Source organism: Sinocyclocheilus anshuiensis, unplaced genomic scaffold, assembly GCF_001515605.1.
Source record: "Sinocyclocheilus anshuiensis isolate Anshui unplaced genomic scaffold, SAMN03320099.WGS_v1.1 scaffold187, whole genome shotgun sequence".
In the NCBI taxonomy this organism is placed as follows: domain Eukaryota; kingdom Metazoa; phylum Chordata; class Actinopteri; order Cypriniformes; family Cyprinidae; genus Sinocyclocheilus; species Sinocyclocheilus anshuiensis.
In genome coordinates, this window is record NW_015552537.1 from 622,147 (window position 1) to 646,985 (window position 24,839).

The 24,839-nt window shown below is 40.7% G+C and overlaps 1 protein-coding gene across 5 annotated transcripts in view; it reads right to left on the bottom strand.

Moving 5' to 3' along the window:
• cdkal1 (CDK5 regulatory subunit associated protein 1-like 1) overlaps positions 1-24,839 on the bottom strand; it is a 243,364-nt gene that overhangs the window by 157,182 nt on the left and 61,343 nt on the right. For all 5 annotated transcript variants that reach the window (XM_016454129.1, XM_016454125.1, XM_016454128.1 and 2 more), the window contains exon 4: positions 15,330-15,414. In XM_016454129.1, coding sequence (XP_016309615.1) covers positions 15,330-15,414 — 85 coding nt within the window. The remainder of the gene's footprint in view (positions 1-15,329; positions 15,415-24,839) is intronic.

Genomic DNA, 24,839 nt, shown 5'->3' on the forward strand with positions numbered 1-24,839 from the left:
CCTGCTGCTCAGTCTTAAGGAGATAAAAGAATTTTACATCAAAAACATAATATTTTAGCAGTAATAGGTTATTTTCTGTCCTGTTTTGACACCTCATCAGAGTGCTCTGTTTGAATAGGTGTGGCGGATTGTAGAATCTGAAGTAAACGCCCACTGCTGTGATTGGCTGACAGTTGTGTGTGATTGACAGCTACAGCCTTCACAGATGGACACTGCTGTGATTTAGGTTAAAAACACAAATGCTATCCATAGTCTTCTTAAAATAGTGGCCTGTGAATGTACGACAGCACAAATTAATAAGGCCAAAGCTAGTACTATTGATGTTTGGCAGTGTTTTTTTTTTCTAAAATACTGGATTATATAAAAGAATAATTGTTTTTTTTTTTCTTCTCTCTCTTATTGGAATATGTAAATTGACTATATGTCTGTTGTTGTTGTTTTTGCGTTGTATCCTGAATGGATGTTATGTTATTTGTTTTATGTAAAACATAATAATAAAAAGTTGATCACAAAAAAAAAACAAATACTCAGTTCATATCAAATGATCTGTAATAACAGACAGCAATAGTGAGCAAGTAATAAAAACGGTTCCTCACACTTGTGAGGTGCGGCATCACTGTCAGATCCAATATAGTCGCACAGCATCGGCTTTTAGTTTCAATCTTTCTGAAAATCCTGCATCGAATTGTGTCTTGTTTGTAAATCAATCTGTGGTAAAATGAGGTGAACAAAGGACCGAGTTCTTACTGACGCGGTCAGGATCTTCATTAAAAATAAAGTTCATCCACTCTTTCCTAATGTTGGACACATTCCACAAGCTGTCGTTTTGGTAAACTGGCTTCAATATAAGCTGTTTTTAGACTAATGAGAAAGATTTGAGTTCTGAAACATACAGGATGTTTTTAAAGTACGATGATCTCTTATATGTCAAAAGATCAAGGGATTTTTGATTTCTCAGTTCATGACTCCTTTAATCTAGGCCTGTAATGATAGACGCACATAGAGCTGAGCTCCATTCATTATTTTTAAAATATACATGTAGCCTCAACAGAAAGCCCCATACAAACACCACTGTGACGGTTAAACAAGTCACATGCTTCATTTCAATTCATCAGCTACAGTATGTGCTTAATGTCAAAATACTTCCTGAACATGATGGACACCATTCAACACAGAAACAGCACTTCTGATCAACTGACACCACTCAACATGTTTAGTCTGTGAACGCAAAGCTTTCGGAGAAACTCCAGTTACAATGCGAGTCCCAATCCCACCTCAAAAGTAAACAGTCAAGATTACGCCTGCAGGGAACGAGAGCACACCCACTGGCTCTATACAGCACCGTGACAGGCAGCGAGGAGAACAGAAGTGCAGCACGCACAAATGGAAGAAAGACAGAAGAAAAGAAAAAGCAGCCTGAAGCAAACAAAAAGGCATCTGGCTGGCAGCTCAGACCGCGATTAACCCTCAACGCCATCTGTCAGATCATCAATCCATGCTGAGAGAGGGAACGCCAGCAAAAACAGCTCTACACAAACATTTGCATCCATATGACACTCCTATGCCTCCCATACGAGTCCAAACACACGACCTATCCTCGCTCTCACAGCCTAGACAGCTATCTGTATTAAGACTCTGTTTTGTGTCTCCTTGCAGAAAGACAATCAATGGCTCCTGGATGAAAGAAACGAGGGAGTGTTTTATTTGTTGAACTTTCCTTCAGTTGAAATTACTGTGAGCTGGATGTGTCCAACATTGAAAGTTCAGCTAAACGGTTGAGATGATGTCTCTGAGTCACAGGTGACTAAGTCATGTACACAACAGATGCATACCTGACACTGTTTACCCAGTAGACTCGCCTACAAACAGCCTGGGAATAAATCAGTACAGTTCCTGGGAGAGACACAATTGTAAGATGCATTGTTGTCTTGATTACGGACAGTCAGTGTTAGCCAAAGAACCACCCTAAGAGAAGAACTGTAGTCACATGTCCTCGCATGATCACAGGAACTGAAACCGCTTTCCCACTGGAGCTCAAATCTCCAAATCAGAGCTTCTCTGTTAAAAACACGCGCTCACTCTTCATTGTAGAAGCGTCGACGATGATCTGAAAACACAGACAAACAAGTAAGCTGGAGTTCAGAGATCTCCGTGTGAGAGGTTCAGCTTAAATTAAAGCGTCCCACAGCCAGTCTGTGTTCTGTCATGAGATCTCGACTCTTTTGTTTGCGTTTGTGGTCACTTACTCACCCGCTGCTGTTTTAATAGAGAAACATTATTGCAATTTGGAATTATTGGACTTACTATTAGTATTAATATGTTTATTTTCATAATGTAGACAGAGAGAGTGCATATCTCTTTGATAAGTCTTTGATATTAATTTATAGATGAAAATAAAAATAAACCATGTGTATGAGTTCACATTCTGTTGGTTTGTGCTTATTGATTAAAGTGCAATACCTGAAATGTAAAAATAAATTACTCAAATGACAACAATCATTGCGATTATAATTTTGATCAAAAATATTTTTTAGCAGTTTAACTATTATACAGCATTATGAAAATGCGACTAAAGTTTTCATTGACTAAAACTAGACTAAAATGCTCAGACATTTAGTCGACAAACAAAAACAGGACAAGGTTGACTAAATATAACTAAAAAGCACATCTCACACAAGACTGAGACTAAGACTAATTTAAAAAACTAAGACTAAATTAAGAATGGCTGACAAAATAACACTAATGCCGACCACTGCTGAACTGACACATAATTAATGTTATATTTAGTTAATATTGTTAATTTACCTGAACTCTGATGGCTTTTAAAAATGGCTCCTTTCAAACTGCGGTCTGTAGTGGAAGCTCTAGTGGAACGTCATAGGTTCCCTCGTTTGACACCAGCAAGGTTTCGGGGCCGGTTCGGAAACATTTTTTTGAGTGGAAAAGTGCAGCCCGGTTCCCAATTGGGCTCCGGCTCCAGCCCCGGTGGAAAAGCAGCATGTGTGGACCAACACGGGCCCCTCAGAGGCTCCTGCCCTTCACCCATCTGATGGTTTGCTGGATCCAGAGCCTCTGATTCTGGGGTGAAGAAGCATTAGAGAAACAGCATTTAGACAGACAAGCCACTACCAGAGAAGAATGAATGATTTCTCCGTCTTTTATCCTCGGTGGCACTCAGCAATCTCCTCAACACTGTGTGTGTGAGGTCTCACTGAAACAGTAGCCAAAAGAAAGAGCGACCTTGAGAAGCCATTAGCAGTCGGTTTTTCAGACTCCAGAAGAATGAAGCATTCAAAGAGTCCCCAGATGAAACGCCAGCACTGTTCAACACAATCTTATTGCCCATGAGATTGCTGTGGTTTGTGTTTATCTTTCTTTTTACTAAAATTGTTTTTCAGAGTTTCAAAAGCTGGAGAACTAGAACACTAGTGACTCAGAAAGAAGAATGAAAACAACATAAACATGCCTTTAGGTTGCAAAATGAAAGAGATCAGATTTAAATCAGGCCTGCTCATTTCTGATTTAACAAGGTCTAAAGAGTGAAATGCTTAGGTCTCTGGTCTAAAAGGTTTCAAGTTGTGTCAAAATGCACCTTCCACACAGCTGCTGGACCCAGTTTGCAGGATAGTGGCTTGAACTGAACAAAGTTTAGCATGTCAAGGAAAGGTCTACACATCCATATAAGCAGGGCACTGCCGCAGGCCACAGGACCTTCCCAAGGTCACCTACCTGGAGAATCTGTTAGCTCATTCTCATTCGTCTTAATGACAAGTTGTGCAAATGGTGCAGGAACCCCCACAAATACCCAATCTGCCATCTGTGCTCACGCAGCCAATGTGAGAGACTGTTCAGTGAGCTGATCACCTGAGCTGTGTGCGCAGAATCACCTCCGAAAAATGACACTGATTGGCTGATGACATCACAAGAACATGCACAGATCAATAATCAGGGGCGAACAGGGCCAAGCTAACCAACTCTGATCCCTGGACCTTAGAGAGAAATGACTCAGTCTGAGTTTGGCCATTCAACAAAACATGGGAAAAAGATGAATTTATGAAAAAGTGTCATTTCTCAACAGATATTAAGAAAGCTATTCTCCATTACTTATTTTGGAAGTATTTGTACCTCGATTGTGTGCAAATCAGTTTCTCAAGGAAATCTGAACAGCGAGCAAAGACAACCAACTGCATTTAATGGCAAGTCCTGACCATTCGAAAACCAGGCCAGGGATTTCATTCTGTCTGGAGGCTGGAAATAAATGAACTGCTTACACAGAGTCAAGCCAAGAAAAATTACAGATGATTAAGGTTTGGCCCAGATGAAGGTGCATGTCCTTACCAATAACCTGGGCTGAGAAGAAGAGGTACAAGAAGATAAAACTGGCATGTGGCCTCAGATGTGCCATTGGAGATAGTGTTGGGAAAGACTGAATGACAGACTGTCACAGGAAAGAAAAACAGTGGACACGGACACATGGCTCAACGCCAATATGTCAAACATGCCTGAAATGTGGTCAACTCTTATAGGAAAAATAACATGGGCAAAGTGCTGCTCTCCTTGTGTAGATATTTTTGTGAAGACAAAGAGCTGTACAAAGACAATCCTGGTCAAGGCATGAACAGAAACAGAAACAGTCACTTGAAACGTAATGCTTGAGCTGTGTGAAATGAACCGAGATGGTTGGTGTCAGTCAGATTTTAGCATGTGAGTGAATGAGGGAGACTTAGGGAAGATTTAAAAAAAAAGAGTTCTTGTACTGTCTCCACGTCACGCCATGTAAGGTGACACCATTACCTTACAAATCACTGAGACTGTACATGGAGCTCATATCAATTAGTGCTCACCGTTCACTGGAGTGTGGAAACTGGGGTTAGCTGGTCTGTATCCACTGTCGAGATAGATGCACTGTCCAAAAACTTCATGCTTTTATTTCTGTTCAAATGCAATCGTTTCATCAGGGTGGTTAATGATTTTGCAACTGTTACATTGCACACATTAGTCATCATTTACTCCCCCTTATATCATTTAAAAAACATTTGACTATTCTGTGGAAGACAAAAGATAATTTGATGGATCTGTACAGCTGTTTTCCATATTTCCAAGTTCTAAATAGGACAAAACGAGCACCATACACTCTTAAAAATAAAGGTGCTTCAAAAGGTTCTTCAAGCGATGCCATAGAAGAACCATTTTTGGTTCCACAAAGAACCATTCAGTCAAAGGTTCTTTAAAGAACCATCTCTTTCTTACCTTTTTGTAATCTGAAGAACCTTATTTCGCCACAAAGAACCTTTTGTGAAACAGAAAGGTTCTTCAGATGTTAAAGGTTCTTTATGGAACCATTTAGACAAAAAGGTTCTTCTATGGCATCGTGAAGCACCTTTATTTTTAAGAGTGTAGCACCAGTACAGATAAGCTGTGCAAGACTAGCCCAAACAAGATGCTTTGCATGAGGAACAAACTGAAATTTAAAGACATTATTCAGTATGAAATCAATTTATTCATCAAGCACTCAAGTCAAATATGGCACCTAGTGAATGCTGGAATTCAGTTATAACTGGTTCTGTCATGTCGTGAGACTGAATGAATGATCTGATCATCGGTGAATAACAACTGCAGTTGGAAAACACTTCATAAGACTACACAAGTCATGTGGACGACTGCTATAATGCTTTATGACCTTTAGGATCTGGACAGGTCACAACAGAATGATCTGCCACGATGGAAAATAGAGTCAGAAAGAAAAAATAAAATAACTGAATCATGGAGGGAGTGATTTTGTGTGTGTGTGTGTGATACCTAATACCTGCGATCTTTGATACAAAAGTACTGCAGTAACTCACTAACTGATCAGGGTCAGTAGATCCTCCACAGAAAAACCTCCACAGTGCTGAGACTCAGATAAGATGATCTGCTGGCTAAGTTCACTCAAGCTGAAGGCTCGACACCATATACTGCACACACACACACACACACACCTGCACTGCACCTCTCAGACAACACCTCACATCCGTAAACAACAGCCCTGAAGCTCCTCCGGGGAAACACTCCTGAGAGCTGAACGAGGCTGGAGACTGCATCCGAGTGGGACGAGGCAAGCCGGAAGATCAAGCTGTTATGGTGGTGCTCTGGTGATTGACAGGCAGTGAACACTTTCCTTCTCACTTCCTCTGTTTCTGAGTACAGACCCACAGCAGGTCTTCTCCATGCCAAACTGGACAGTTTGTACTGTATATCTGTCCTGCGCCTGTCGAATCACTCCGCTGTACTCAGCATGTCATTCACTGAGTGACTCCTGCTCATCCCAGACGTCTGATCGCTCTCCTGAACATCCTTCTTCAGCATCGTGTAGAACTGAGGCTGAACGGTTCACACATGGCTTCATTAGACAACACTGGGTTTGGTAAGACATGCCTCAATATGCACCTATTAGTGCCCCTGAGATACAGTTATTAATAGTGTTAAATCAGTCACCACTAGTACTAGTGCTCGTACTGAAGTGTGTGTCGTCCTCCAGACAGGAGTGATTCCTCAGATCATGTGTGATGGTGATGAGAGTGTGCTGCTACTACACAAGTGATCAGATGCACCATTTTCACCTGCTGGACCAGAAAACAGACAAAAACATCCCACAGACAGTGTGAGGAATGAGGGAGGAACTAGAGTCAAGATCACAGAAACACAAACAGTCAGAACACCGTAGCAAACATCACTGGGAGATTATACACCAGAGACCCTGTGAGGAGAGGAGGCTCACGATTCCCCCCTCACCTCAGACCGGTGCTACACGCGTGTTCATTAGCGCTGGTTAGAGAACAGGACAAAAATCGTTTGCTCTCAGGGCTCAACTCATTAACAACTGCTGACTTTCAGAGGCGGGTGAACTTACAGGCCATGACTGCAATCACTCAGCTCTGCAGAAGAGACGAGGAAGACAGCAGGCCGAGCGGAGAGGACGAGGGGCGGCACACACACAGACGGAGGGTGACGATCAAACGAGATCAAACACAGCCCTCCGCTGCTGTCAGAGCCACAGCGTTTCTCCTCTCGGTCTCATCTCTTTCTCAGAGCGTCACACACTGACCCTCAGCTGTGACCCGTTCTCCTCTCTTGTCCTGCCATCCGTTTGCAGAAGAAATGAGCGCAAACCTGCCGACTGCAGAAACCAGACACACTTAAGATGAGTGTCTGCAATGGGATATGGAAATGTCATTATCTAATTTTAGTGTTCAGTACAATTCCAACAATTACGATGAATACCTTGAATAATAAGCTTTATAAGAAAACTGGCCTTATTGTTCACTCCTTGGAATATACTGAATGCATTAAGCAGTGCAGGAATGCTCTTAATGCGGCTCGATCATCTTACATCTCTACTTTCATTAATAAGTCCAAAAACAGGCCTAGAACATTATTTACTACAATTAAAAAGTTAACACAGCCACCCAACACAGTCTCTAGTGGGCTCTGATCAAATGTGTGAACTTTATTCAGAGTAAAACATCTCATACCTGTCAACACCCTACCTCTGTTCCCACTACTGAACTTCTCTCTTTATGCCATGCTCATAGCTTCTCTAATTTTGACTCTGTTGTCCCCACAGAGGTTGATGAGATAATCAGGCTGTCGAATTCCTCTACTAGTCTTCTTGATCCTGCACCTGCCTCTTTACTGAAGAATTGCTTGCCTGCTTTGTCACTACCCATCACTCACTTTATCAATAAGTCAATGTCATCTGGAACTGTACCATCGAAGCTTAAGATTGCTGCTGTCACTCCAGTTCTTAAAAAGCATGGTCTCGAGCCTTCTTCCCTAAGTAGCTATAGGCCTATTTTGAACTTATTTTTCTCTCTAAGATATTAGAAAAAGTTGTTGCCTCCCAGTTAGAGGCCTTCTTAACAGCACACATCCTCTACGAGCCCTTCCAGTCTGGCTTTCGTCCATTACACAGTACTGAAACAGCCCTGGTTAAGGTTCTTAACGATCTTCTCTTAGCTTCTGATTCTGGTGCTCTCAGCACTCTCCTTCTGTTAGACCTCAGCTCAGCTTTTGACACTGTTTGTCATGAGATACTCCTCTCACAGCTTTCAGCATTTGGAATTGCTGGCACAGCCCTTTAATGGTTTTCGTCCTATTTGACCGGGAGGCAACAATTTGTTATAAACCAGAAACACAAATCATCTACCAAAACCATCAGTTCTGGGACCGGATTCATGAAACATTCTTAAGAAGAAATGTCTTCTTAACTGCCATTTTCTTCTTATTTTTTAACTTAAGAAAAAAGTTAAGAATATTTTGTATTCCCAAAAATTAATCTTAAGAATATTCTTATCTTTTTTCTTAAGACAAAACTTGAGAAGAATTCAAATTCTTGAAACGACTCTTCTTAAAAATCATCGTAAATAACTTCTTAAATTTAGGACAGCCCCAGACTTGTTTTAAATCCCAAACAGTAAGAATTATTTTATGAATTTATTGGGTTATTTCAAATAAATTGTTATATTTAAGCATTACAACAACACTAGCTACATATAATACATAGTAGGACTATTAATAGGGATGTGCACGAGTTTTCTGAAGTGACAGCGATGACTGATAATGCAATGATTAGCCTATGTGTGACGCTATTTTTTGCTGACTTCAAAACTCAGTAGCAACTCTAAAATGAGTCAGATAGGGAGCTTTAATTGAACGCTTTTAATTTTAGCTTATAAATACGACATAATCTTTGGCAGTATTCAGCGCACATGAATGCGCAGGACGCGTTTGCTGTAGCAGACGAGAGCGCAAAAACAGCACAAAAATGAATGAAACATACCGCTGCAGCTTGAGACAGGCTATTTTAAAAGTAACTGTTCAAAAACAGTAATCTGCAGGAAGCGCAAAAAGACATAGTGTGAGTTTATCAGTGTGTCATGTATTAACTCTGATAACGACTGCTATTTTCTTCTAAAAAAATGAAGATGTTCTTAAGAATATATTTGAGAACTTAAGAATTTTTAAAGATTTGCACTTAAGAACATTCTTACGAACTTCGTGGAATTTATCTTAAGAAATGTCTTAACTTATTTCTAGGGCTGTGCGATATTGAAGAAAAATGCGATATGCGATAACTCATTAAATAATGCGATATTTAATATGCGATACGATAATGCTTAAAGTGCCACATGCTCAGATGAAACAGTTTTACTCAGCTGTTGCTGAGTCAGCCATTTATATGCTACCAATTGGACAAATAATTAAACGCTACGGGTTTAACTTACACTGTTACGCAGATGACATTCAAATTTATTTTAGTGCACCTTCCACCCCAGTGTTTCCTCTGCCTGCATTAACAAATTGCATCAAGGAACTCAAGTTTTGGCTAGAGGCAAATTACCTTAAACTTAACGCTGATTAAAACTGAGGTAATTCTGATTGGCTCTAAAGCTGTAGTATCTCAGCTCTCTGGACAACTGATGGATCTGGATGGTGATCTGATTATGCCCTGCACTAAAGTTCGCAATCTTGGTGTTCTCATTGATTCCACTCTTTCATTCAGTGATGACATTGGTAAAGTAGTAAAGACAGCTTTTTTCCACCTGCGTAATATCTCGCGTATTCGATCCTCTCTCAGTCAGCAGGATGCTGAAACTGTTATACATGCCTTCGTCACATCTCAACTAGATTACTGTATATTATTATTATTATTATTAATAAAACTGTAGGTATGGCAGCTGAACTATTACTATCACAGACTGTACTTAACCTGCAGCTTTCAAGGTGTCACTGTTTATCACATTCTCTAAAATTAAACATGTTTTAAGCCCAGCTGGAGACCGATAGTGTTTGTCTTGTAATGACATCAGTCTTTCTTTTTTCTGGATCAGGAAGCCGTTTAACTATATCACTGTTAAAGTGAACTAAATGTGCTGTATATCGGCACTCTTGGAGTGAGGTTTAGAGGACTTGATCTGAGGACAGAAATAAAACACTGAATATTCTCAGCCAATCGCATGGACTGCAGCTGATGAAACTGAAGCCTGGAGTTCAGCAGGGTTTAGAAAGAACATTCAACAGCAGGTAGGTGAGGAAGTGTAGGGAAACACAGCCAGGGCTCAGAGAAATGACATGTGACCTGAATTACAACACACCTTATTAGAGCCTCTCCTCTCTCGTGTGTCTGCCATTCTCCTAAAGTTAGAAACACTTTGTTTTCCTTCAAATACAGGTTACTGCTGCCTGGCAGAGCTCAAATCTCATTACAACACAAACTCACTCATTTACATGCTTATTTCTCACTGTCACACAGTTAGAGCAGCCAGAACTGTTTAATCACACTTCAGCCACAGGTAGAAACATAAAAAAGAAGGTTTGCAGAAATGTGTCGGCTGTACAGCACAATCTCAGTGACTCCAGAACTGGCATTACAGCACCGATAAACTTACAGTAAGTCTAATGTAAACACTCTCCTATTGTCTTATTGGAGCAAAGAGAAACTCGGAGGCAGTTAATCTAAAAGTTGAGTGTGTTTTTAATAGAGGTCGACCGATGTATCGGTTTTGCCGATTAATCGGCACCAATAGTTGATTGCTGGAACTATCGGTTATCGACAAAAATCCATGCCGATAGTTTTCCGGGTTGCGTCCATTGCTGGAGCGGCTGAGAAGGGTCTGCTGTCATTACACAGTGCGAGAGCAGCCTCTAGTGGTTGAAATCACTGACAGCACGTGCTATTTGTTTAGACACGTGATACTGCATGCTGAACAGAGCGGGAAACTTCAGACGCGGATTTAAATGCAGCCGACATTGTTTGTCTTCGTAATCTTTAATCAAAATCTGAACATTTACTTCCGCTCTGGAATGGCATTCCTTTTCTGATGACGTCAGTTTGACGGCTTGGGCAGAATATCCTTAAACACACCCCTCTAACCGTTAGATTGCTATGAGTGAGAGACAGAGAGGAGGAGCGCAAACATAAAACCACGCCCTCTATTCAATATTCCGTTTCAGCTGGAAATACGTCACTACACTGAAATAAAGTCGGCAGCAACTTCCAGTTTATATCCAGCTGCTCACATTAATGCATTTGTTAGCCAGTGAAGTTGCAGATTTAAAACCAGTGACGTGAGAAAACAGTGATGTGTTCATTCAGCGACAGAAATCCTGCCATTCACAGTTTTACATTAAATTACATTATATTTGTCCTAAATCGTTGTTACTGTACATAATGACTTCACCCTAGGCTGGAAGATTGTATTGTAATTTTTTCAGCTAAATGTTTGTCTTTCTGTGGCTCTAATAAAGTCTGTATGATTCATATAAAGAACTGTAATATAGATTGCGCTCCGTTTTGCTCTGGTTTTTTTTAAACACAGAACTTCAAACTCATATACGCCGTGCACTATGATAATTCTTGAAGTGAACTTTTGCCCGTTTGGTGATTAAATGATCTGTTTTAGGCCGCCGCTTGAACTGAACGTGACACGACCGGTGTGTGTGATTCCTGATAGCTGCGAGTTCTAGACGCGATGCTGCGCTTTTTCTCTCTAATAACTATTTCTGTTTTTTTATCTCAGTATACCTATTCAGTGTTGTATAAGGGATTTTTATGTATAATAGTAAACAAAGAATGTGATGAAACAGTTTAAAATGCGTTAATAACTAGGCTGAGATATATAAGAATTTTGATGACTGCAGAAATAATTTAATTTCAGTATAGACATTATCCCACCGGTCACAATTGTGACCAACCATAAAACACACACTTTTCAATAAAAATGTCAATCAAATCAAATATTGATTATTTCAAGGGGTTACTAATGACATCATTTTGATATTTTCATGTCTGAGAAAAATGTGGGATTAAATGGGTTAAATGTGTTGCTATGCTGTTGCTAGGGAGTTCTGTGTTTGGCTGAAGTCTAGAGAGGCGAGCTGTTGTATTTATTGCTGTATTTAAATGGATTGCCACATCAGCTTCACTACCCACAACACGGCAGACAGAGATTAAACATTCAACAACATTATATAATAAATACAATATGACAAACGGTTTCATACAATTCTACTTAGACAAAAAAAGGCAAGATTGTGTGCACAAATGTACTTGTGATAAAATTGTAAAAGGTTTTGTGTCCACCTTACAAAATAATCCCTTAAAAGTGTGTCCTGATAAAAAGAGTCTCATAACAAATATTTGGCAGACCAAAATCATGATTTATGGACAGCTACATATTGACCTGTTGGTGCTTCTTCATCCTTCAGTAAATGTCCATCTGTCAGTCCAGTGTGGCCCATTCCACACCTTCCATACATGTCTTGATTTAACAGGACAGATACAGCTAAGATTCCACACAACGAGGACCTCCATCAGTGTCCATGTGCCTGTTTTCTGGTGCAGCAGATAAAACTGATGTGTCTGATCACATCTGATCACTCTACACAACACACACAATCTGAGGAATCATGTATTGATTTCAGTGAAGCTCATCCTGGCAGACGAAGCTGATGAGTGTTACTTTGTTTAATGCAATAACAACGTGAGAAAGAGAGAGAAATGTTTATGTATGCACACAGAAAACATCATTTGAGGCCGTTTCAATGCGATGCGTGTTCACAATGTGCACGTCTGTTCTTTTGTGTGTGATGATTGGCATGGCTGCTCCTTTCACAGCACTAGCTGCCATTTTTGTTTGGTCTTTGTAAATTATTTGCGTTTACTCAGCGGTAACGCTTGTGTTTGCCTCCGAGCCCACAGATGCTGATATGAACCGTGCGTGTGTGTGTGTGTGTGTGTGTGTGAGTGAATGTGTGTGTGAGCGTGTGTGTGTGTCTGTCAGTGAATGTGTGTGTGTGTGAGCGTGTGTGTGTGTGTCTGTCAGTGAATGTGTGTGTGTGTTTGTGTGTGTGTGTGTGTGTGTCAGTGAGTGTGTGTGTGCGTGTGTGTGTCAGTGTGTGTGAGTGTGTGTGTGTGTGTGTGTGTGTGAGTGAGTGAGTGAGGTGTGTGTGTGTGTGTGTGTGTGTGTGTGTGTGTGTGTGTGTGTGTGTGTGTGTGTGTGTGTGTGTGTGTCTGTCAGTGAATGTGTGTGTGTGTGTGTGTGAGTGTGTCTGTCAATGAATGTGTGTGTGAGCATGTGGTGTATTGGCAAGGCGTCGCACTAATTCAATATGTAAATGTCATGTAGGAGCCCGGCAGCAGGAGCAGGAGTCAGACGCGCAGCTCAATGCAGCAGTCATTGCATTTGTATCACAGCAATGGCTCTCAAATCTCCCTCTCTTATGGAAATCCACTCATCCATTTTTTTCTACAGAACTGTGGTTTTCAAAAGGCCTCATTCATCCCTGACTAATTTCAATAATATTTGCATATTCATTACAATTAAGGCGACTTTGAGCTTTTGGTTTTTAAGTTAATTTGTATTTCTCAAGTGACGACAAAGACAATAGCTGGAATTAACGATTGTGGTGCATTCCCCAACGAACCTTGCAAATGAGAAAATGCTACATCTGAGGATTTGATAGCCACTTCCTGATTGATTTATTTCTTTAATCTGAAGGGTTTTCAGCTGCATCTCAGTTCCTACAGAAGCACTGAACATCTCTCTCATGTCTGACAGCCACAAACATCAGCTCCGAGATCGGCTGGAGCACATCTGAGACGGGACAGTCTGAAGGGTGGCGCTCCCGTCAGCAGCTGTAATGACGTCCGTGTAGGGCGCATCGTTAGCTAAATAACATTAGGTCAAAGAAGCGGATTCTGACAGGCTCAAACCTGAGCGGTTAGTGTGAAACAGTGTCTCTATGAACACTAGAGCAGGCAGGAGGGATGCTTGAGTACAGTACTAGTGAGCGCTTGCGTGCTCTGACGAACGGTTAAAGCTCTTTTTAAGGGCACTAATAACCTAGTGGAATTCAATGGACCCTTTTCACAAGACTGTGTTGACGTGTTTCAACGGTCATCAGCATCATAAATCCTCCAAAGTTTTTGTATTTTATTTTTTTTAATGTATGTACATTTATAACACTATACCTTGTATTATATTAACTTTGCATCACATTACAAAAAAATAGTTAACGCTAATGCCAGTGTGTTTCTAACACAGCGTCTGTGGGAGTGACCTCGTCCTCTCTACTGACTGCCATTCTCAGTCTCTCTATTTCTTTCTTTTTTTTTATGAAGGTCAAGAAAACACTATCACGAGTTTTTTCTTTTCCTATTTGAGCAAATGGGAATGCAAAAAATATATATTTGTGGTAGTTTCTTATTCACTGCTATAGAAGTTTACCCAACTATGATGACTTCTGCTGCTGAGAAACCTGGAAATGTGAAAAAGGTCCATGGTGAGACAGAAACCCACACCTTAATCCCAGAATGCCCTGCTCTCAGCCGAGCATGTGCCCGAGTCGCCCCCAACCCGCCGGTCAAAACGAGGGTCAAAGGTCACATTCTGACAGGAAGTGCTGCTGAATGTAAACAGGAACATGAGCCTCAACTGAAGCCTCAACACACTGATCACGCCATCTACATGAGCAACATCACGGCTGAGAGGAACCTCATAAGGGACTGATCTGGAGCAACTGCACACAGCACATAAAACACTCTGAAACATGTGGGACCTTCGACTCACAGTGGTGCTTCATAAGGACTGGCATTAGCATGTTGCTAATCTAACAATGATAAACTCAGAGCATAAAATAAACAGACACACTCTCTCTCTCACACACACACAGTTCCAATAGTAAAATAACGCAATAAGATTATAAAAGGTTATTCCATATACGTAGTAAGGTTTCACAGAATAAAACAGAGCAAATAAAGTGTAATGATATTAATAAAAACAGTATTCTTCCACCAAACAATGTAGCTCCTCAGAAACAGTTGTGGTTGCTACAAAGTGGTTGCCGAGCAACACACAAACGTAAACAAAGGTGTATGTTACTTTGTAGAGTAATTTACAACAGCTTCGAACGTGGCTCAGCCAATCAGAATCAAGCACCGGAACTATCTGTTTTATAACAGTGCATTTATGATTACACTAAACTTCTTATCTCCACTTGTCTAGCTATATTGTGGAGCAGCTTGTTTTTTTGGTGTAGGGTGCTGTACTCAAACATGTAAAGCTGATCTGGAAACAGTTCTACTCAATGTTTCCTATCGCTTCTGCAGCAGGATAAAGCAGAGGCCTGCAGACCAACTTACAGTCCATTCAAGACAGTAACAGATCGCCTGCAATAATGAATGGATAACGAACTTAACACATGAACAATATAAAGTCAGAAATTCATGTGCTATTTCTCCAGGCCATAAATATATAGAGGCATGCAGAGTGAGTGTCACAGAGACGTACTTGATGGAGTTCCTGAAGTGATCTTCTGCTGGGTTTTTGACTGTGCAACTGTTCAGCAACCACAGATCAGCGTCAGACGGGTTCTCTGGAGAAACAGAGACAGACAGGAGCAAAACATATTAAAGGGGTCATATGATGCTATTTTAAAGATCATTATTTTGTGTATTTGGTGTAACAGAATATGTTGACATGCTTTAATGTTCAAAAAACACATTATTTTTCAAATACTGTACATTATTGTAGGTCCTTTATGCCCCGCCTCTCTCAAACGCTTCGTTTTCTACAAAGCCCCTCCTTTGACAAGCGCAGTCTGCTCTGATTGGCCAGCTGACCCAGTGCATTGTGATTGGCCGAACACCGCAAGCACTCGTCGGAAATGTAACGCCTGTTACCATAATTGCGAGCTTCAGCTTTCAAAATAAATGTAAAGACCAGTTAATAATGTCGTTAGTTTTACCATCAGTTCAAGCCTGAAAGGGCAACAGAGTATGCACCAAGAGCTTGTAACACTCCAAAGAGAAAGGAAAACTTGAAATCGCATCATATGACCCCTTTAATATTCCTGCCACTAGCACTAATTACTCACATACTCATAAAACAATACTGTGGCTTATACTATACACAATAATATTTATATATTTACAGTAAATGATCTACAGAGCATGAAAACAGCTTCACTATAGTTAAATACCTTCAATAATAATCAGTCTTTCTACAGAGAAGCAAACTGGTACTGTGCATCATTACCTATTTTCTTCTTGATTTATGCTCATATTTATATTTGTAATGTAAATCATGCACATATGTTCCAACGACTCAATCCAGCTCTTGTCATTACTGATAAGAGACTTAAAATCAAGTCACTGTAGTAAATCAGAGTCAGTCTGTGTGAGTCAGAGAACAGGGAATCGCTGATTGACCCCTTAAGCCCAACTCTAATAAGAGTCATAACATGATATAATGCCGCATTACAGGCACGCTTCACACGACACAAACAACAACAGAATCGACCTGATGAAACACTGCAGAGTACAACTAAAGAAGGGTGAAGACAGGGTTTCCATGATCATACGATCCTTTTCAAAATGTGTATGATCTGTTTGACCTGGTGGTTTTCACATGATTTCAGTACAGCTCTGAACGCAGCCGGACACTGGATGAGCTTCAGAGACTCGCTGCAGGACCAGACGTCCATAATCAGTTATGAGTTACTAATAACTGTGTACCTTTAAAGGAATAAAGGACTTATTCATCCTCAGATTGTTCAAATCATATAAAAGAAGATGCGTCTCTTTTGCATGCAGTGAATATGAACGCAGACGGCTGAGGAGATCCAAACATGACAGGTTTATATGTGCTTATCCATTCATTGTGTCAAAATCACTATTTGAACCTCTTTGGGCCCTTCAGGGAACACAGCTGTAAATCTGGACAGCAGAAAGTAAGGGATGAACAAACAGAATGGAGACATGAGGAGAACAAGAAGTGTCCAAAACACACTTGATCCTGGTCTTCACAATTACCTGAATGAATGCTGGAGCAGGAATAAATCAGTGCTTCATGAACACCAAACACTGAACTGCGTTCGCAGGAGCCGAAACCATCCACTTACATAACCTGAAGAGATCTGGAGCCGCTCAACGGACACTTAGGGAAAATATTTGCATAGTAAAATTAAACACGAGCCTCAAGTACAACAGGATTCATAATTAACCAGAATTACAAAGGGACAGGAGTCAATTCCCACAGAGAAATGTGCCAGAATCACTGACAACACAAGCGTGACATTCTGTGCAGTGTTTAAACACACACACACTCACAAACACACTCAAACACACACACACACACACACACTCAGACAAACACACACACACACTCAGACAAACACACTCAAACACACACACTCTCACACACACACTCTCACACACACACACACACACACACACACTCAGACACACACACACACACACACTCACACACACACACAAACACAAACACACATACACACTCAAACAACAAGCTCACACACACACAAACTCAAACACTCCCACCCAAACACTCTCACACACACACACACACACACACACACACAGCTGCTCACGTTCTCCAGAAGTCATTTGCATATATTTGCCTGTAGGCTGGAGCTCAAACAATTGCAGAGGCTGTTTTGGGTAAAATCTGTCTTCGGTTGAATGAACTGCAACCGTCCTTATCGGAGTCACAAAAGATGTTCCACCACCAACGGCCAAAACACACTCAAACAGAGCGCTGTGTCAGCGTCACACACATTAACATCATCATCTCACACTGCACAGCTCAGCCCTTCATTCAGCTCATTCTGCTGCAAAGATGTTTCATTCCTGAAGCCAAACCTTGATGCATTCAGAGAGAAGGTTGATTACATCCGTCCTGCGATTCTTGGCTTCTATCAGGAGTGTCTTATAAAGCCAGAAGCTGAGGCAAGTGTCCTTCCTGAGGGTCACGTCTCAATCATTCAGTCCCACAAGACAGCTTCATGGATGGTGACTTTAGCAAGGACTTTGGTCAGACTTTGACTTTGGTAATGGGGTTTGCTGGATATCCCGAGCACGGACATATGAACAAAGAAGAATGAGAGAGAGGCCGAGGATGGGCGGTGGCAGATGCCCTCATATTTGTAGTCATGGCATCCCCGATGTCAGACCCGCTGTTATTTGGAGCGGTTAGCCAAGCCCAGGCCCGGTTCTACATGGATAAGCACCCTCAAACGAAAGCAAAAGCACCCTCAACTGAAGATCTGGCAAAATATCCAGTACGTATTTGTGTTCGTGCTCTGGCAAGAGTCAAAAGTTAATATTTACAATGTGTTTCTGCAGCCCTGAGCAATGTAGCCAATTACACACATATCTGTTTATTTCTTGAAAGCAATGGCCAGTCAGAAGCGTTTTAGTTTTTGTTCAGTGCAGTTCTGCACACCTGCGAATCATTTCATAACAAATAAAGTGCAGATGCAATGTAAATAGGAGATTCATTGTGCCAAACTTCCACAAACAGCGCACGTCCAGTTCACAGACAAAACAACGTGCGTAGACTTTATTGAGATTGGGCTATATCACAGTAATTTCACATTTCAAGTGACTGAATTTGGCAACTGGAAAAAAGAGACTGAAAAATTCCATCAACATCAGAAAAGCAGAGTGCACATTTCTGGTTAAAAATTAAAGGCCATCAACTGACACTTAAAACGGGAAGCATCGCCATTCAAATCAGCAGCAAGAGTCAAAGCTAGTACACAGTTTAGGTAAGACTTTTTTTTGAGAAAGAAATGTTTGTGCATTTTTTTGCCATTTGTTTTCTCGCCCCCCAACTCAAGAGATAAATGTCACCCTTGAGGATGAGGTTCACATCACTGCCAGAAACAACAGGAGACTCTACATGGACAAATTCACCTCCTAAATCACAATAAAAAATTTAAAAAACATGGATGTGAAATTTGAGGACCAGTGTGAAATTCAAATTCAGATCAGAATTCCGATTCGAAATTCCAATCAGAAGTTGGACAAAAATATTAGCCAGTGTTAAACTCTCCACAGACTTATACGGTTGTGAGGGGCAGAGACAAACATGCTCCTCATGTCCACAGAAAAACTGCCAAAAACACATGCAACTAGCAGGTGAAACTAGCCTTCTATCTCTGAATGTTGTGTCTGCAGTCTGAAGTTATAATCTAGTTATGAAGACGCCCTACACTACAAAGCCCTAAATCACAAGAACTGAATCCACAGAAGTGAAAAAGAGACATTTACAATCTCATCTTAAGGAGTGAAATTAATCTATTCTTCCCCTTCTTCCTGTGAGAGAGAGAGAGAGAGAGAGAGAGAGAGAGAGAGAGAAGCTCGGAGGTGAAGGGACACAGGAGGAGGCTGAGCCAGGATTTCCACCGTCACACATAAAGCCACACTCATATTCCGAAGGTTATTTATGACCAGTGAGCTGCATATTGTTCTTTTGCTTTTAACTTCTGGAGAGAACAGTATGACCCAAACAGGGGAGCACCGGGTCTTTATAAAAACACAACTGCTGTCATGATAATCGTAACATGTAAGCTGCATATAAAAAGTGACTGTTAAATTAAATGATTGTAACACAACCCTAGATAAGAGGCTTATTACAGCTGTGAGTCGTACTGACACTCCAATCATGTTTCATTACTGTGTGTGTGTTTGAGAGCAGAAGCATGTACAGGAGCACACATGAGCCCATGCACAGGTGCACGAAAGAGTGGATGACTGAACAATACACATCTGCACGCATCACAGATGCTGATGGAGTCTGTGTCACGATCCATCCCTAACCCATCACACACACATACACACACACACACACACACACACACACACACACAACATGCATGATAACGGGAGCAGCTGCTGCATGTGGACACACACAGATAAACGCTGGCCAACCGGGACTGAAGCTCCACACTAGCCATGTGAAAGAGGAGCTCCTCCGTTTGCAGCGCTCGCCCCAGTTTCCATCTGCAAATGACTGCACAGGCCAAACTTGTTAAACGTGGAGCCCGAGGGAGGAGAGGAATCCTCCGTGTGCCGTCGAGTGTTAGAGATGCTCTGAATCAGTGAAGCTGATGTTCTTAAGCAGAAAAGGCAAAGTGGATGGCAGCAGGTGTGAGGGGCGTCTGGAGGTCCCGCTGAACACTAAAGCCAGACCAGAGAGACACCATGACCCGCAGCAGCAGTACCCATTATACTGATCTGGTTATTTGTGATGCCAAACAGCTTTAGGAGGTTAAGAAGTGAGACCGGATCTTACAATGACAGAAAGCAGATCTGCAGCTGTCTAAAGCACCTCTGAGCGGCAGCAAGAGACAGAGTCAGACAGCTGGAGAAACACACAGCGCAGTTTAGAGTCTGAGTCGTGAACTAGAAAAGATGAACAGAGTACAGATCAAGACAGCGTCCGCTCCCTCAACTTCACAATGTTTGTAGACTCGTAATTTAACATAGGCTACACACGGCTATTTCCATGGCTAGAAACGGGTTAAAAATATTTAGAAATTATAGAAATAAATAGTTAATTTTTAAGTGTGTGATAAAAATTTTTTAATTTTTAATGTTTTTAAAAGTGTGAAAGAGAACTTGCGCTGCTCCTCAGGAAGATATATGCGCTCAGAGACAGAACAGAACACGGACATGTAAAGTCATCTTTTAGCTCAAGGTGCGCACCTAAACAGTCAAATACACGCATAAATGTGTCAAAATGCGGCGCTTAGTGATTATTAATGTATACCTTCGTCGGTCATGTAATAAATGAACATAAAGAGTTGAGAATGAAGATAAACGTGTAACGGTAAATTGGAACCGTGTGGCTCTTAAAGTGACAGCAGGCTATTTTCCTGCTGCGACTGTGCTTAATATTCATCAAACAGCGAAAGACAAATTCAAAAATCACACACTGCTCTTGAGTGAAGGACTTTTGTAGCTTTAATAAGAAACAAACAAGTTTAATTGTTACAGAGAAGACTATGCTATTTCATTTTACATTTGATTATTCATTTCTGTAGTAGGCTGTAAACTGCTTGAGACTTGCATAAAAAAAACATTAAAGCACAGTTTGTTTCATTTGTATCTTTTTATTCTATTGCATTTGTCCTTTGCTTTTTTATTACTGACAGTATAACTATTTTTAATAATTTTGAGGACTTTTTGTTTTTGTTTGTTTGAAATTCCGCTGGTCTCTACAATGTAGATGTCATAGCAACCTTATTTACAAGAAATATATATTTGATATGCATCACTATCTTTAAATAAAATCACTCATACAAAGTTTTGGTCATATGGCCCCCTCATAATCGTGTTAAATAATCGTGATTACAATATTGGCCAAAATAATCATTATTATTATTTTTTCCATAATCCAGCCCTACTTTCATGCTCATCTTTGATATTCCCTCCAGCTGCTGCTTATCAAGATATGATCATATGCTGCATTACCACTGTCAAACATTTCTCTCACGTTTAAACTCTGAAGATCCAGCGGATCTCCTCCAGGAGCCTCTCAGAGATGCAGCTCATCCATTCCATGATTAAGACGAAGTTTCTCTAAACAACAGCCAGCTGACATACGAACGGGATACTACATCATTGAGGCACATCACGACCCGCTTTCCACTCCTCTTCACGTCTCTCTGATCACTCGAATCCTCTGTGACCTTGGGAAGAGCGGAGCAGCGTTTCAGACACACTTCACTGCACTAACAGCTCTGGGACGTCCCGCACCATAACGCTTCATACTGCCAGCATATTAAAACCAGTCAGGCCTTTTTCTTTATTTTAGAATCACACCAGGGCATATGGGATTAAGTGGCGAAAAAGTGCTGGGTCAGGCGGTCAGAGGATCCTCCACCCCATAAACCATAATAAGCCATAATAACCATTTCTCAACAGATCAATGATGCCTAAAACGAGATCACTAAAGAGTTTTAAGTCATTAAATCAATAAATGTTGGCTCTGACTGCATCAGCCTGCATTCACTTCTTATGGTATTTTCTCCTACTCTTCTCATAGCTCTGAATGGTGTGATTCCGGTGATTCCTCTGATCATGCTATCGCTTAATTGAGTCTCCATAAGGAATAATTAAATATAACCTGCATCCTGCAGTGACTCTAGTGCATGCATGTGTGCGCGTTTCTGTCTTACTTGAACCTATATGTGCTTTTCACTTCATTTCCAGCGATACCGTTGACTTGATTGCAAAGATACTATTTAAACTGAGCTGGATGTTGACATCACTGAATTCAATGATGAACTGTCTTTAACTGAAAAATTTGTGTTTACTATTGTCATTTTGCATTATTGACACACTATTTTCCTAATTAATGCTGTTCAGTTGCTTTGACACAATCTGTATTGTTAAAAGCGCTATATAAATAAAGGTGACTTGACTTGACTTGACTTTTGGGTTAGAAATATCAAATAAAATGCTTTGTGAAATAATTTCCAATACCTGCTTTAAAAGATGTTAGATTACATTTACATGAAAAATAAACAACAGCAACTTTACTGTGCTCAGTGGAATGTGTGTATTCTTGCAGTATAAATATATAAATTACAAATATGCATACTAGGGATGCAACAATACAGTCAGTCCACTGTTCAATTCATACAGTACTGAGTTTTTTTAAAGCACGGTTTTCGGTTCAGTACTGATGGCTTGGCACATCAGAGTGTTTTTTGTTATTCTATAATTGGGCAACAGGAACAGTGCGAGGTTAAGGAGAAAAAAATATATATTTTTTATTGCAATTAATCAATGAACACCCCCACCTGCCACTGCGTATACTGTTATTTTTTGTCTCCCGTAGGCCCATCACAATAACTACTTTTAGTTGGGTGATATATTGCCCCAGAAATAACTGTGATAAACAATATTATTGTCATTTTAAGATCATTTTATGCCACTGACTATATAATGATATTTCAGCAGTAACTATCAGCACGAGTCAGTGTAGTTACATTGTTACGCCAGTAGGTGGCGGCAAGCAACTGTCTTTATGAGTGAGTCATCATTAAACCATTCAGTCACCCGGATAACGCTGAAGCTGACCTTTCACTTCATAGAAATCAGTGGCGTTGATTCAATGCATTGAACAGCATAGACTCAAGGGCACACAAACAGAGCCAAATCAGAAATAAAAGCACGGAAATTATTTAAATGCAAAACTGGGAAAAAACGCAATTCACAAAATGCGTACTGAACCATGGATGCCGTACCAAACAATACGGTATCATATTGAAAATTGTGGCATCCGTAATGCACACAAAGAAATTTGCCAGGAAGAAATCTGACCTGACCTGTTTTTTTTTTTTTTATCTTCCAGTTATCTACCACCTGGATGGTGAGCTAAAATGTTAATTTCAGACCCCCAAGTAAAAATCACAAAACATGGGAAAAGTCCAAACAAGCGTTTTGAGCAAACATTCAAATAACTGCATAAGAACATCTCGGTGCAGTAAATGCAGTAGTGTGGAGCCGGGCTGTTCATGGCAGAGAGACAGCAGCTCTGTAATGACTGCCGATGGGCTGAAGCGCTGGCCCACATACAGCAGCAGGCAGTGACCGCTGCAGGCCTGCACACATCTGCACACGGCTGTCAGTCGCCACGAGCCGCTGCCTCACCATCACACACACGATTCACACGCTAGTGAGCTCATCTCACAGACTCACTGATATCAGGTTAATGAGATTTTCCGAGTCCATTCCCAAGCCCTAAACAATCTCACAGAAAGCTGTGCACTTGTGCATTTTGTGCACTTCAGGGTCACTCTCTCTCTCTCTCTCACTCTCTCTCACTCTCACACACTCTCACACACTCTCACACACACACACACACACACACACGTCTTTGATATTGTGACAAACCTGCTGTTGAGGGCAGGGAATAATAACAGCTACTGCAAATATTTACATGCCATTTCAAAGCCATTGCGTATACGATTATGTTTTTTGTTTGTGCTGACAGGTCATATTCAGACAGAGGGGGAGATTTGAATAAAAAGTACACCTGTCAGTTTGCTCAGCAAACAGACCAAGCAATAAATAAAGACGCCAGCTGTTGTCTAATTTAACCAGTGTTGGGATTGCCAGGGGTGGGACAGCACAGCACCATTAGCATAGGTCAGGACCATCCCCATTGTCTTCAATCATCTCAGCAGAGCCAAAGTACTCGGTTTAATGTGGCCAGAGTCAATTACCAGAGTTAACCTTTCCGTTCTGGACGCCATCCAAACAAACAAGTAGCCCATCAATCCTCAGGTCTGCTTGAACCTCCTGCTGTTCACATCTTGAGGATGAACTGGAATTTACACTACTGGGAGAACTATTCCTTATGTCTTTATAAAACCTGTATGATTTTTTTCTTACTGTGGAACATAAAAGGAGAAATTTCGAAAAAGCTGCTCTCTGTTTTCCTTGAAATACAATGAACAGGGATTGAAGTGTTCAATATTTAAAATAATTATATTGTACATGGTGCAACGGATCACAAAACTCACGGTTCGGATCATATTATGGATTTTGAGTCATGGATCGGACCATTTTTCAGATCAGCAAAAAAATAAATAAAATGTACTGAAAGCTTACTTAAAGTAGTTCTATACCACAGCAAAAACTACTAGCTTAACTAATAAAGTTAGTAATAAAACAAGAACAATTTCACAATAATTACAATATTATAAACAATTACACAAATTACAAGCATTGATGAATACAACATAACTGTTACAAATAAAGTCACTAACAGAATTCAGGTGCAGAAATATAATAATTAAGTGTAAAATATCACAATAGTGCTGCACAAGTTAAATACAGGTTAATCTTTGTTAAAGTTGTGGTGTTATTTGATTAGCAGACAGAAACCGGTATTTATTGGCTGCTGTCTCTTTAAAGGGGTCATATGATGCGATTTCAATTGTTCCTTTCTCTTTGGAGTGTTACAAGCTCTTGGTGCATA